Source organism: Saccopteryx bilineata, chromosome 11 (assembly GCF_036850765.1).
Source record: "Saccopteryx bilineata isolate mSacBil1 chromosome 11, mSacBil1_pri_phased_curated, whole genome shotgun sequence".
Lineage (NCBI taxonomy): Eukaryota > Metazoa > Chordata > Mammalia > Chiroptera > Emballonuridae > Saccopteryx > Saccopteryx bilineata.
Window position 1 is genome coordinate 7,328,166 of NC_089500.1, and position 13,702 is coordinate 7,341,867.

The following is a 13,702-nucleotide window of genomic DNA, read 5'->3' on the forward strand; positions in this document are numbered from 1 at the left end:
TTTTTCTTTTTGCTCCAACTCTATTCTCTCCCATAAATGAGGCTAGAAGCCATGAGTCATCTTCCTAAATAAATTGTGGGCCACATAGGGGAACCAGCCAGTCGTTCTCAGGAAGCTCTGCTTCTGGAGTTCAGAGGAAGACTCGTGTTTCAGAATGAACTTCTGTAGAGGAGATCACACTCTCTGTGAGCACAACTGTTAAAGGTTCAACTCACTTCAAACACAGATACAGAGCCCACAAAGGGGACTGACAGGGTGACTGCTTGTAACTTGAAGTAGCTTTGCATAGAGCACAGGAGTCAGTCAGGTAAAATATTAAGACTAAAACAAAAATGTTCTAAGGGCTGAATACAGACATAAAGAGCCAGAGGAAGTCAAGCTGGTCAGGGAAACCGAGGAGGTACTTAGTGGAGCTTAAGCTTCTGAGCTAAGAGGAAGATTCAAAGAATTTCAGTAGACAAATTTCAACTAGAAAGTGAGACGGGTAAAGGCAGAAAGGCTGTGGAGCAAGGAATTGGATAAGCATAGCTAACGAAGAGCCAAAGCAAGAGCAACTTTGGCCATTTGGAGTGATGGAAGGTTCCCAAGGGTAGAAAATAGAAAGATGAGGAGGAAGTGGAGGCCACGATTCATCTCCAAGGTAAATTATTTAAAATGTATTCTTCTAGCAATGGTCTATTGTTTGGTTTTAACAGGAAGTCCTCTAAGCAAGACTTGTTTTTTTTTCTTTTGATACATCTGTCCATTTTACCGAAATGAGATGAAGTCCGAAACTGAAGTTATCATCAATCCCCAGAAGGAGGTGGGCTTGTTCATTTACAATGCTTTGTATCTCTCTGTATTCCTAGTAATCCCTAAGTTATTTGTGATAGTTCAACCACAAGATTCACAGCTGCCTCAGGATCTCCAAACCCCAGAACTGCAACAGGCGTTATAGTCGCTGAGCCACACTGTCTTCTCCTGCTCTGGGTCTTTACTGAATTCCACTTTCCATTTCCTGAATTCAAAAAGAGTTCCTCCCATCTGTCTGTCCCACACCTTCCCATGGTTACACTGCCGGAGAAATTACTTCAATCCATAAAGATAATGAGTTTGTTCGTTTGCTTTCCCCTGATCATTAGCACCTGTGCTCTCGAAGTCACTGTCATTTTACTCTGGCACACTGGTTTTGCTTTCCTGAATACCACCGACCTCGGCCAGACTGCCTCCCATCCGTCGCTCTTCCTAACGGGTGACTGCGGACACCCCGGGCGCCATCCCGCCCAACCCCCTCTCCTCCCATTTGTCATCAAGCTGGGAGCCTCCTCTGTCTTCTTCCCAACCCCAGCCCTGTGACATCGGTATTCGCCCCATAACCCAAGGGACTCAGCCGGCGAGCGGGGACTTCCGACACTCATACTCCCAAATATCCCTTCCCGGGGGTCCGCTAGTCCAGCAGCGCTCGCCACTGAGCCGGGGACACGCGGGCTACGAGCCCCGAGCCCCCTCCCTCCGGATTGACACCGGAGCTCTCGGCCCGGCCCCACCCCCGCCCCACCCCGCCCCCGCCCCTGCCCTGCCCCGGAGTCTTCCTCTCCCAGACCCTGTAGCCCCGCCCCCGGCCGTGAGCCCTCCTCTCCCAGCCCCTCTGGCCCCGCCGCCGGTGGCCCGAGGCCCCGCCCCTCCAGATCTCGCCCCGCCCCCAGCCCGCGTCGTCTTCTCTCGCCCTGCCCCCGCGGTGCGGCCGAAGCTGGCACGGAGGAGCGGCGGCAGCAGTAGAGGCGGCGGCGGCGACATCGCAGCTTGGGGACGCCGGCACTCTGCTGGACACGGCGTCCTGGAGGGTTCCCCCCGCGCGCCGACCTGCCTCCCGCGGTCCCGGTGGCCCGGGAAGGTCCGGCGTTCCCCGAAGGCAGGCGTGTCCGCGCGGCGCGGGTGGGGGTCGAGCGCGGGGCCACCGCCTGTTGGAGCGCGGGGAGCGCGGGCCGGGGCGCAGGGGAGCGGGGAGCCTGCAGGGGAGCGCGCAGCCCGGCCTTCTGAGCACAGCAGTTTTCTCCAACTCCCCACGGCCCCGCGGCGGGGCCCCGCGCTGCAGGGAGGCGCTGCCCGAGCCGCAGAAGGTGAGTGCACTTGGCCGCGTCGAGGTCTCCTGTCCCCACACCTCCGCCGGAGTTCGTGCGCGGGGAGCTTGGGGTGGGGCGGCACGTTCGGAAGAGGCGCAGAAAAAAATGCAACAGGCGAGGCGGGGAAGGCAACTTCTGCCGTTAATATTTCCCCGGGAGAGGGACTTGTCCAGGACTGAAACTTGGGTAGGTTCTTCCCCTCCGAAGACGCGCGGAGGGAAGCTGCTCCCTCAGTCTGGGTCTCAGCTCCCCCTGGTGGTACCTTGTGGGGATGGAGCACGAGGCTACAGGTGAGAGGGGGCACGGAGCTGTCCCTGGCTCCCACGCATTGTCGTGCTTTCTTCTCCTTGGAAGAAAGTGACGGGTCCCTTACAGAGACACCTCCTGATCCCAGGAAGGCTAGTCCTTCAAACGGAATCAAAACAGCTCCTCGTAACTTTTGCTTTTTTCCCCTGAATCCTTTGTGACCAAAACAACAAGAATCGCAGTAGGACTTGTCTCTGGGTAAACTGCATTTGAATAAAAAAATTTTCTTTCTTTCGTTCTTTTTACATTTTCACTAAATGTATTGGGGTGATATTGGTTAATAATATGATATAAATCCCATGTGTACTATGTTATGACATATCATCTGTGTAGTGGATTGTGTGCCCACCACCCAAAGTCAGATCTGTGCTTGGCAGTCATGGTACACAGGATCCCTCTACCCGTCCTTACTCGCACTCCCTTTAAAACATTTAAATGACTAAAGCAAACTACGGTTAAAATAAATACTGCTGGCACAGTTAGCTCTTGTAGCTGCTTGTCATCTGTCACTATTCAATTGTCATCCTAATGTATGCATTTAAAAGTAGAATAATGATTTTTAAAAAGCTAACTTAGATTGTACTTAATAACAGTTTTTATTGTGCTTCCGAAATTTCCATCTAGTACAAGATGTGAGTTTTCACTTTATATCCACTCCCAGCATACCTGTAGGCTCAGAGAATTTTCTTTGATTTTTTTCCCCCCAGAAAGGAATGTCATGAAATGGCACAGAAAAGAGTCATCGTTGTTGGAGGAAGGGGAGTCTTCTTTCCCAGCTGGTGGTGACTTCATGATTGGAAGAGAAGTTCCTGGGTGACTGAGGGGATTAGATTTTTCTCGCTGCTATACTGAGGAAGCTGATGAAAGAAGACAGGAAAATGCTTCCTCTGGGTCCTAATAAGCCGATGAGTAAGCAAGCCTGGAAAAGACAGTTCTGAAATGAGGACAGGAATTTGGAGTTGTTTTGTTTTTTTATTTTAAAACAGGTAGGACTTTGGACGCTTGTTAAGGATGTTTTTCTCCCAAAAAACTAAGAAGAAAAAAATTTTCAAAGCAGCCGAAAGTGTAAGAAGTTGAAAGGAGTAACAGCCGAGTGCACTGCAAGGATTCCAGTCCCTTGTCACCGCCTTTGGACAGACCCACACGAGGGCGTTGCATGTATATGGGATCGCATCCCTGGTGATGGTTTCCCTTGCTAGGAACGACTCAATTTGGATTTTGGAGCCCTTTTTCTTTCTTTTCTTTTTTTTATGTGTGTTTTGACTCTGTGTTAATTAGATTTATGCAAAGGAAGTAAATCCTGAACTTGTAGTATGTTTGACTCTCTGTACCACTGTTTGCTGTGTGATGTGGAAAACCTAGGGGTTTTAACATTCCTTGAAGCTTTATTGGAAGTGAAAGTGTGTTAGGGACACAGACATACAGTGTCAAGTCTTACTTTGGCAGTGGTCCTTGCTCAGAATGAGCTGAATGTCAGCTGCATTGCCCAGCATAAGCGATTTACAGTCTTTGTTTTATCAAGGCCTTTAATGTATGTTTTATACTAAGCAGATGGGGACCACATTGAACGCTCCATTTGACATGATTGCCTAAGGAAAGGAACTCCCTGATGGATCATGGCGTTAGTGTTTACGGGACATTTCTTATTTCTAGCATTAGCGATGTTTGTGTTCTCTACTTTTGAGGAATCTGTAAGCAATTCCTCTGACTGGGCAGTTTTCGCAGATGATATAGATCAGTTTAAGACACAGAAAGTACAAGATTTTAGACCCAACCAAAAGCCGAAGAAGAGTATGCTTCATCCAAGTTTATATTTTGATGCGGGAGAAATCCAAGCAATGAGACAGAAGTCTCGCACCAGCCACCTGCATCTTTTTAGAGCTATCAGAAGTGCAGTGACAGTTATGCTGTCCAACCCGACGTACTACCTACCTCCACCCAAGCATGCAGACTTTGCTGCCAAGTGGAACGAGATTTATGGTAACAATCTGCCCCCTTTAGCACTATACTGTTTGCTATGCCCAGAAGACAGAGTTGCGTTTGAATTTGTCTTGGAATATATGGACAGGATGGTTGGCTACAAAGACTGGCTGGTTGAGAATGCACCAGGGGATGAGGTTCCGGTTGGCCATTCCTTAACAGGATTTGCCACTGCCTTTGACTTTTTATATAACTTATTAGATGATCACCGAAAACAAAAATACCTGGAAAAAATATGGGCGATTACTGAGGAAATGTATGAGTATTCCAAGGTCCGCTCGTGGGGCAAACAACTGCTTCATAACCACCAAACTACAAATATGATAGCGTTGCTCACTGGGGCCTTGGTGAGCGGGGTAGATAGAGAATCTAAAGTCAATTTATGGAAGCAAGTTGTAGTGGATGTCATGGAAAAGACGATGTTCCTATTGAATCATATTGTTGATGGTTCTCTGGATGAAGGCGTGGCCTACGGAAGCTACACAGCTAAATCTGTCACCCAGTATGTTTTTCTAGCCCAGCGCCATTTTAACATCAACAACTTGGACAATAACTGGTTAAAAATGCACTTTTGGTTCTATTATGCCACTCTCTTGCCAGGCTTCCAAAGAACGGTGGGGATAGCAGATTCCAATTACAATTGGTTTTATGGTCCAGAAAGCCAGTTGGTTTTTTTGGATAAGTTCATCTTAAAGAATGGAGCTGGAAATTGGTTAGCTCAGCAGATTAGAAGGCACCGACCTAAAGATGGGCCTATGGTCCCCTCCACTGCCCAGAGGTGGAGTACTCTTCACACTGAGTACATCTGGTATGACCCTCAGCTCACCCCCCAGCCTCCTGCTGAATATGGGACTGCAAAAATGCATATATTCCCTAACTGGGGCGTTGTCACTTATGGGGCTGGGTTGCCAAACACACAGACCAATACCTTTGTGTCTTTTAAGTCTGGGAAACTAGGGGGTAGAGCTGTGTATGACATCGTTCACTTTCAGCCATACTCCTGGATTGATGGGTGGAGAAGCTTTAACCCAGGACATGAGCATCCAGATCAGAACTCATTTACTTTTGCTCCCAATGGGCAAGTATTTGTTTCCGAAGCTCTCTATGGACCCAAGTTGAGCCACCTGAATAACGTATTGGTGTTTGCCCCATCGCCCACAAGCCAATGTAATAAGCCCTGGGAAGGTCAGCTGGGGGAATGTGCACAGTGGCTCAAGTGGACTAGTGAGGAGGTTGGAGATGCAGCAGGGGAAATCATCACTGCCTCCCAACAGGGGGAAATGATATTTGTGAGCGGGGAGGCGGTGTCTGCTTACTCGTCAGCTATGAAGCTGAAAAGCGTGTATCGCGCTTTACTTCTCTTAAATTCTCAAACTTTGCTAGTGGTTGACCACATCGAGAAGCAAGACGATTCCCCAATAAAGTCTGTCAGTGCCTTCTTTCATAATCTGGATATTGACTTTAAGTACATCCCATATAGATTCATGAACAGGTACAATGGTGCCATGATGGATGTGTGGGACGCACACTACAAGATGTTTTGGTTTGACCACCACGGCAGCAGCCCCGTGGCTAGTATACAGGAAGCAGAGCAAGCCGCGGAGTTTAAGAAACGGTGGACCCAGTTTGTCAACGTCACGTTTCAGATGGACTCCACAGTAACCAGAATCGCCTATGTCTTTTATGGGCCATACGTCAATGTTTCCAGCTGCCGATTTACCGACAGTTCCAACTCTGGACTTCAGATTTCTCTCAACGTCAATAACACCGAACACATTGTTTCCATTGCCACTGAGTACTACGACCTAAACACGAGATTCAGTTACCTGGGATTTGGTGGCTTTGCCAATGTGGCCGATCAGAGCCAAGTCACCCAATTTGGTTTGGGCTCGCAAGCAATAGCAAAGCCCCTAAGACGTGACCAAGTCATTTTCCCCTTTGGATTTAAATTTAATATTGCAATTGGGTTGATTCTGTGCATTAGCTTGTTGATTTTAACTTTTCAGTGGCGGTTTTACCTTTCTTTCAGAAAGCTGATGCGATGGATCCTGATACTTGTGGTTGCCTTGTGGTTCATCGAGCTCCTGGATGTGTGGAGCTCTTGCACTCAGCCCATCTGTGCAAAATGGGCGAGGACAAGAGCCGAGGCAAGCGCCAGGTCTGTGTCTTCCCAGGGGCACCGCGTTGACCTCCCTGAAGTTGTCATCACCTCACTCCCTGGCTCTGGAGCTGAAATTCTCAAACAGCTCTTTTTCAACAGTAGTGATTTTCTCTACATCAGGGTTCCAACAGCCTACCTTGAAATCCCTGATACCGAGTTAGAAATTGACTCCTTTGTGGACGCCTGTGAGTGGCAGGCGGCAGACGTCCCTAGCGTGCGTTTCCGGCTTCTCCGGGGCTGGCTGCAATCTTTGGCCCACGACACAAAGCTGCATCTGCAGAACATCCATCTGCACGAGTCCAGCAGGGGCAGACTGGCCCAGTATTTCACGGCGAATAAGGACAGAAAGAGAAAACCGAAAAGGAGGGAGTCTTTGCCCGAACAAAGAAGTAGGATGAAGGGCGTCTTTGACAGGGATGCTGAATACATTAGGGCTTTGCGGAGGCACCTGGCTTACTACCCGAGCGCGAGGCCCGTGCTCAGTTTGAGCAGCGGGAGCTGGACCTTAAAGCTTCATTTCTTCCAGGAGGTTCTGGGCTCTTCGCTGAGGGCCTTGTACGTGGTGAGGGACCCTCGGGCATGGATTTATTCCATGCTGTACAGTAGCAAACCAAGTCTTTACTCTCTGAAGAATGTTCCAGAGCGCTTAGCCAAGCTGTTCAAAGCAGAGGGAGGGAAAGGCAGATGTAGCTACGCCCTCGAGTATGAATCGTTAAGGAAAGAATTATCAAAACCCAAGTCTAATGCGGTGTCCCTGCTGTCTCACCTGTGGCTGGCCAACACGGCAGCGGCCCTACGAATCAACACTGACCTGCTGCCTGCCAACTACCAGCTGATCAAGTTTGAAGATCTCGTGCACTTCCCCCAGGAAACCACCGAAAGGATCTTCGCTTTCCTTGGCATTCCTTTGTCTCCTGCTAGTTTAAACCAAATCTTGTTTGCCACCTCCACGAACCTTTTCTATCTCCCTTACGAAGGAGAAGTTTCTCCCAGTAGTACTGATGCTTGGAAACAAAACTTGCCCAGGGATAACATTAAACTGATTGAAAACATCTGCTGGACACTGATGGACCGTCTAGGATATCCACAGTTTATGGACTGAGCACTGCGGGTCCACAGGAATTTTGCACTAGTACTTTCCAACCCATTTTGTGGATGTGAATTAGAAGAGTTTGTTTATTCTTGTACTCTGTGTGTGAGAGAGAGAGTGTGCGTTAATTGCGCGTCTGTGTGTGTTTAGTCAATTACTTGCACAGAGAGATTATTTTTAAAAAAAGAAAGAAAAAGCACCATATCTGGCCTAGCACAATTTATTTTTTATGTCACCGCTTTCTTGCCTTTGTTTCTGAATTATTTTCTGCCAAGATGCTTCCAACACGCAGTTGTAGAAGATGATGTTCTGTTGTGGTCAGGGGAGATAGGAAGGTTTTAAAGGTATTCTTTCTTAACTCTCAACATCTGCCACTGTGGTGATCTGTCCTGGGACCCCAGAGACTGCTCAACACCTTCAATTGCTTTCCCCAAGCGTCTCTTGCTTTCAAGATGGTCTACAGACATTCCTTATCTTTTTTTTTAAGTTCTTCTCACACGTTTATCCTGCACAAAAGAATAAATAAATAAACCCTTTATTGTGTGTAATGTTTAGTGATCTCACTGGGGAAATGATGGAAGCTCCTATCTGAACTATGGGGTTCCTTTTGGAAAATACAGATGGAAATACAAAAGAAATATGGGGTTTGTTTGTTTGTTTGCAGGTCAGAAACAGTGGCCTAGAAAGGCTCCTTAACATTTTCTACTTTGCAGTAATGAAATCAGTCTTTGAACAATCTGGGTGCCAACGTTCTGGTGGAGTAATGTCGACTTGCTCGTCTGTTTAAAACTCTCCTCTGTCTCTCTTTTGCCTCCTTAAACCACAGCTGCGGTGTCACACACTCCCACCCCATCCTTTTCATCCTCACGAAGTCATGCAAAACAATCCATAGTCCCTAATTGCTTACCTCCCCCCTATTTGTGAGGGTTCCCCCACCCCCTGATGATTAGTTTTGCATTAATTAAAGCACGACACACCGACTTAGACTCAAACTTCTCCTTTGTGGAATCGTCACTGCCTCACTCAAAGGAAGCCAAGCCACTGCCAGCTGTGTTTTTGGTTTTTCCCGCCTTGAAGATGGAATTGGAAAACTGCCTGGCTTGCCCTGTGTCCCTCTGAATGAGCTTACAGACTAGACTGCCAGTGTTGGGCGGATGGGAGCCGATGTTCCAGGCATCTGTTTCCTTTACCATCTGCATCTCATTATTAGTGTCGTTCGTCACAGAAAGGGGCTTTGCTTTTTTTTGAAAGGTGCTGAAATCAACATGCTGTGGCCCATGGAAGGCTGTAGAGTGATTACAGCCGCCCGGACGAAAACCATTAGGCAGTGTCCTCAGTACTTGATGAGAATGTCTGTGCAGATTGCAGCTTTCCTCCTGATGTTTCAGACCCCTCCCGTCCTTCCTCCTCGCCGCCTCCTCCCAAGCTCTCTGACACTTGGAAGTCTAGCCTGTCATTCTGACCTAGATAAAAGCCCTTCTTTTCTCTGGTAGTTTGTTATTGTGTTCAAATGTGTCTCCAACGTGATAAAGCTCGGGATAGGTGACATTCCAGCTGAACCCCACCGGCTGTCATTTTTTCTTTCCCCTCCCATCCCCTTTTCTTTCCCTTTCCCTTTCCCTTCCCTTTCCCTTTCCCCTTCCCTTCCCTTTCCCTTTCCCTTTCCCCTTCCCTTTCCCTTTCCTCTTCCCTTTCCCTTCCCTTCCCTTTCCCTTTCCTTTTCCCCTTCTCTTCCCTTCCCTCCCCTTCCCCTTTCCCTTCCCTTTTCCTTTCCCTTTCCCTTTCCCTTTCCTCTTTCTTTCCCTCCCCTTCCCTTTCCCTTTCCCTTTCCCTTTCCCTTTCCCTTCCTTTTCCTTTCCCCACCTAATATCTACTTCCTCCCCCCCCCCTCCGCTCTCGTGGAGTTTTCTCTGCAATATCAAAATGAATGAACATCCTATTCACATAGGCAGAGAGGGCAACTAAAGGCCCGAATCTACGCTTGGTATTTTCAGGGAAGATGGCTCTTCCTATTGGAGGGTTCTCAGCAAGCCTGCGAAACTGCCAGGCGGGGAACAGCGCTGTTCCCATTCTTGGTTAGACTCCCAGGGTTCGCTTTCAGTTTCTTGGCTCTGGAAAGAGACTAGGGCTTGGGGTCGGTCTGAACAAGGTAAGCATTTAGAAAGTGTGTGTCAGTGACAAGAGAGCAGGAGTTGCTATACCACTGCCTTCCTTTAAAAACTGCAGAAACGTGACCACGGGCTCTGAAGTGAGCCAGGCTGAGTACAAGGAGGAGTTGGGGAAGACGAGGCAAACTAAAGAGGAAGAGCACTTCTGTGAATGAGCGTGGGGAACAATATGGGAACACGGGATCGAGAGCTAACAAAGCAACATGCTGAATCAAAGGACCCTCATGATGTATCCTCCCTTGTACTCCCACATGGCAAGGTCGAGGCGAATCTTGCTGTGTCTACTTACCCACTCCCACCCCAAGGGAGAGTCTGCTGAAGGAGACCTAGGTGCAGAGCCCCCAGGAGGAATGTTCTCGGTGGGTGAGGGATAACAGCCGCGGGACACGCGTTAGGGGAGTTTGCGTGGGTCCGTGCTTGGAAACTCTGCCTTATCCTCTCAGCCCCTAAGGTGACTGACACCCCCTGCCCCCAGCTCCTAGGTCTGGCACTCTTAGGGTGTTATCCTAGGACAAATTTAACTCAACACTTACGTTTGTTCTTATCATCTTGAAAATCATTGAAGCAACAATTATAAGTGACACTGCCAAACAAAACACAAAGTAAAATCTCAGTCAGATCGACTCCTTTCTTCATGAACTTTCCCAAAATTAGGCCCAGCGGCCTTTTATCCAAAAGCTTTTATTAAAATAAAAACATTTAAATCTTGAGACTTTGAAAGAATGTGTTGCTTTTGCTGATGAACATAACCTAGGTAAATATTGTGGCAATAAGGGATTCTTCTAAAATAAAATAATGTGAATTACTCACTGTGGCTGGAATAGGCTGTATCCAGGGTTGAATTTACCGTGATAAAAATTCCAGGAAGGACAGGAAGCAGAGAGTCTGTTCAGGAGAAAGAAGATGAATCTATGAATACACTTTAATTTGCAGAAACCTGCAGAGGCACAAGTTTTAGGCAGATGACACTAGACTACATATATATTAGGCCTAAAACCCCTATTTTAGACATTTGACTTTTTAGATAGTAAGTGCTTTACAAAATGGGATGCTTATGTCAAATTCCCAGGCATGGAACAGGATCTGCCACACCGCCCCCAGCAAATATATTAAAAGGAGAACCCTCCACACACAAAAATATGTTTTAATTTTTGGTTTCTTCTGAGGAAATGCAACCCCTCCTCTCTGCCACTTGTGATCGGTGTCATTTATCAGCAGAGTTTGGGGTCCATCATCGTAGACCCCAGACATTCTTGATTCATAAAAGTATCTGTTAGCTGTGAGTAAACATTAACAGTAATTTTTAAGTTGCCCTGTTTCATCATAAAATAGTTTATTGGAATTATATGTATAATATGACTCTTACTACATAAATAAAAAGCTAAGAGCAACTTGGCCATGGTTGGGAGACTTTCTAATAGCTTCTTCTCCGGGTAATGGTTAGGATGGTGTGTGAGGTTGAGAAGGCAGAAGATGGGACATGCGGGACAAGTTGGGCACTGACCCGCAGTCCCACTGTGCCGGCCACTGACCTTGGACTGTTCAGTGATGGGCACCCTGGCCTCTGCTCCCCTGGTTTGATTTCACATTCTGTCTTACTTGCACTCCTCTACAAACATTGTCCTGACTTATAACATGGCAGGAGCATCCCTGTCCTATGTACTTGTGCTTTCCACCTGTCCCTCCTGCCTCTGGGAAGATTTTCAAGTATGATAGTGCTGAAAAGAGGAAGGCTCTTGCAGGTTGCCTGAGATAGTCTAAGTCAGTGGTGCCCGAGGTTGGCACAGGGGAGACTTTTTTTTTTAAAGAGAGGTAGCGTCTGTCACAAATTAGTCTCTATATGTGCTACAAATGGAGCTATCAGTTGTTTGGATGGCTCATTACAATCCTCACAAGAATGGTCTATGATACTTATTTTACAGATACATTTGAAACCTGTATTATCTCTGTAGGGAATCTGCTTTCCTGAAAGAATTTTGAGTAGATTTACAATTCATTCATTGCTTCACTTATCATACTTATTTGGGTATGTCGAGGTATTGATTGTCATGAGGAAAGAACACAAAAACTGGTTGATTTTGACCCCGCCAGTGAGGAATTGGCAAACTCTAGAGACTTCAAAATTAGTTGACATTTATCAAGAAGAGAGGAGAGATGTGCCAGGTAGAGAACCACTCTATGAAAGGCTCCGGAAAGCTTATTTATTTCTGAAGCCATCACTATGTGGCAAGAGCAGTCTATTGACTCAGAGAACATTTTAGGTGAATTTGGATAGCAATCATGACCTGTTTTTTTTTTTCTTAATTAGGTTTTGACTCAATAGTTGTCATAGTGTGTCCCATCAATTTCTGAAAGAGAAATGCAAATACATGCCTTCCCCCTACTGCCTCTCGCTCAACTACCTCAGCACATTTCCAACAAAGACATTTGGTCTGATCCTCTAGCACAGTGGTTCTTAACCTGTGGGTTGTGACCCCGGCGGAGGTCGAACGACCAAAACACAGGGGTCGCCTAAGTATTTCCGATGGATTTAGGTGACCCCTGTGTTTTGGTCGTTCAACCCCCACCGGGGTCATGACCCACAGGTTGAGAACTGCTGCTCTAGCAAGAGATGTCCTGAACAGCATGTGGACAGAGGGGTGTGCATACTGGTCATTGCTGGTAACGGCAGTAGGATAACTCAGTGCATTTCATCCTGGTTCCAGCTGGCCAATAGCATCTTCTTGTCCTTCCCTCTAAGTATTTCCAGATCCACAACACCAGACACAAGTATCAATACTGGGAACACAACAAGTGACCAGAACATAATTGAGCCCTTCCTCCATGGAACAGATAGTCTACTGGGGACTGTAAAAACACATTCTTATTCTGCATTTCACAATGTTCCTAGCATGAAGGAGCCTATACCAAGTAGAAATGAATACTCTTGTCAAATCTGTGCCTGTCAATCAAATCATCAAATAGAACTCATCTCAGGAAAAAAACCCAAACATGCTCTATTTCTTACCATTTCAATATAGGAAGGAAGGAAGAGAGGGAGGGAGGGAAGGAGTAAGGGAGGGAGGAATAAAAGGAATGAATGAAGGAAGAAAGGAAAGAAGGAAGGAAGGAAAGAAGGAAGGAAGGTCTGAACAACAAATGTGAAATTCACAAGGAAAAGCATTCCTATAATAATTGTGTTCATTATTGTAGAAACTGCGTAAGAGTCTCTGAAATTTTAGTGTAGTTAAAAGTTAGAAAAAAAATAAAAATTATAATCTGAGCAAATCTTCATTGTACATTGCAGTTGCTCTATTTAAACTATTTCTGTATTGCTCTGACTCTCTTTGAGATGAAATGACTTTTTTTTTTTAGGTATATTAACACTAATGTTGAATTTCATACTCTTGAAAAAGAGAGATTCCTTTTCTGATTGGTTTTTCTGGGGTATTACTGTTCACACCCTGCATGTAAATTAGAAACATCATTGTGTGATCCAGGCATATGCTAGCTCTACTTCTCCCATTTATCAAGTGGTAGGTCTTATGGATATGCTAAATAAGTTCCATTACTATGTTCACACTGAAAAGATGTGTTGACCCTATCTGGGAAATGAGAAACTCTCCTCTATGATATTGATAAGTTTCCAGGACCAGAGGTAGGACTTAGTGTCAGACTTCATATACTTATGCATTCTATAATATGGTGCCAGGTATAAATGACCTGAAAAATATTAATAAAATGAACATGAGTATACCTACCATCTACTCTGAAAAATGCATGATTAATCCTAGTAGGTAAGCCCTCCATCTGACCTTCCATTATCACAGTCTTCTGTTCCCACCAGCTATCCCAGAGACCAATGTTTATCCTGGATTTTGTGTTTTTTGTTCCCTTGCTTGTCTTTATGGCTCCA

At 46.4% G+C, this 13,702-nt stretch overlaps 1 protein-coding gene across 2 annotated transcripts; it reads left to right on the top strand.

The window, feature by feature from the left end:
• Positions 1-1,954: 1,954 nt before the first annotated feature.
• On the top strand, positions 1,955-8,177 carry DSEL (dermatan sulfate epimerase like). 2 transcript variants are annotated; one of them, XM_066246818.1, is made up of 2 exons: positions 1,955-2,099; positions 3,116-8,177. In XM_066246818.1, exon 2 carries the CDS (start codon positions 4,025-4,027, stop codon positions 7,649-7,651), a length of 3,627 nt encoding a protein of 1,208 aa, XP_066102915.1. In that variant the 5' UTR covers positions 1,955-2,099; positions 3,116-4,024; the 3' UTR covers positions 7,652-8,177. The 2 variants fall into 2 exon arrangements, with proteins under 2 accessions (XP_066102915.1, XP_066102916.1); XM_066246819.1 differs by having other exon boundaries at positions 1,981-2,099; positions 3,120-8,177.
• Positions 8,178-13,702: the final 5,525 nt, after the last annotated feature.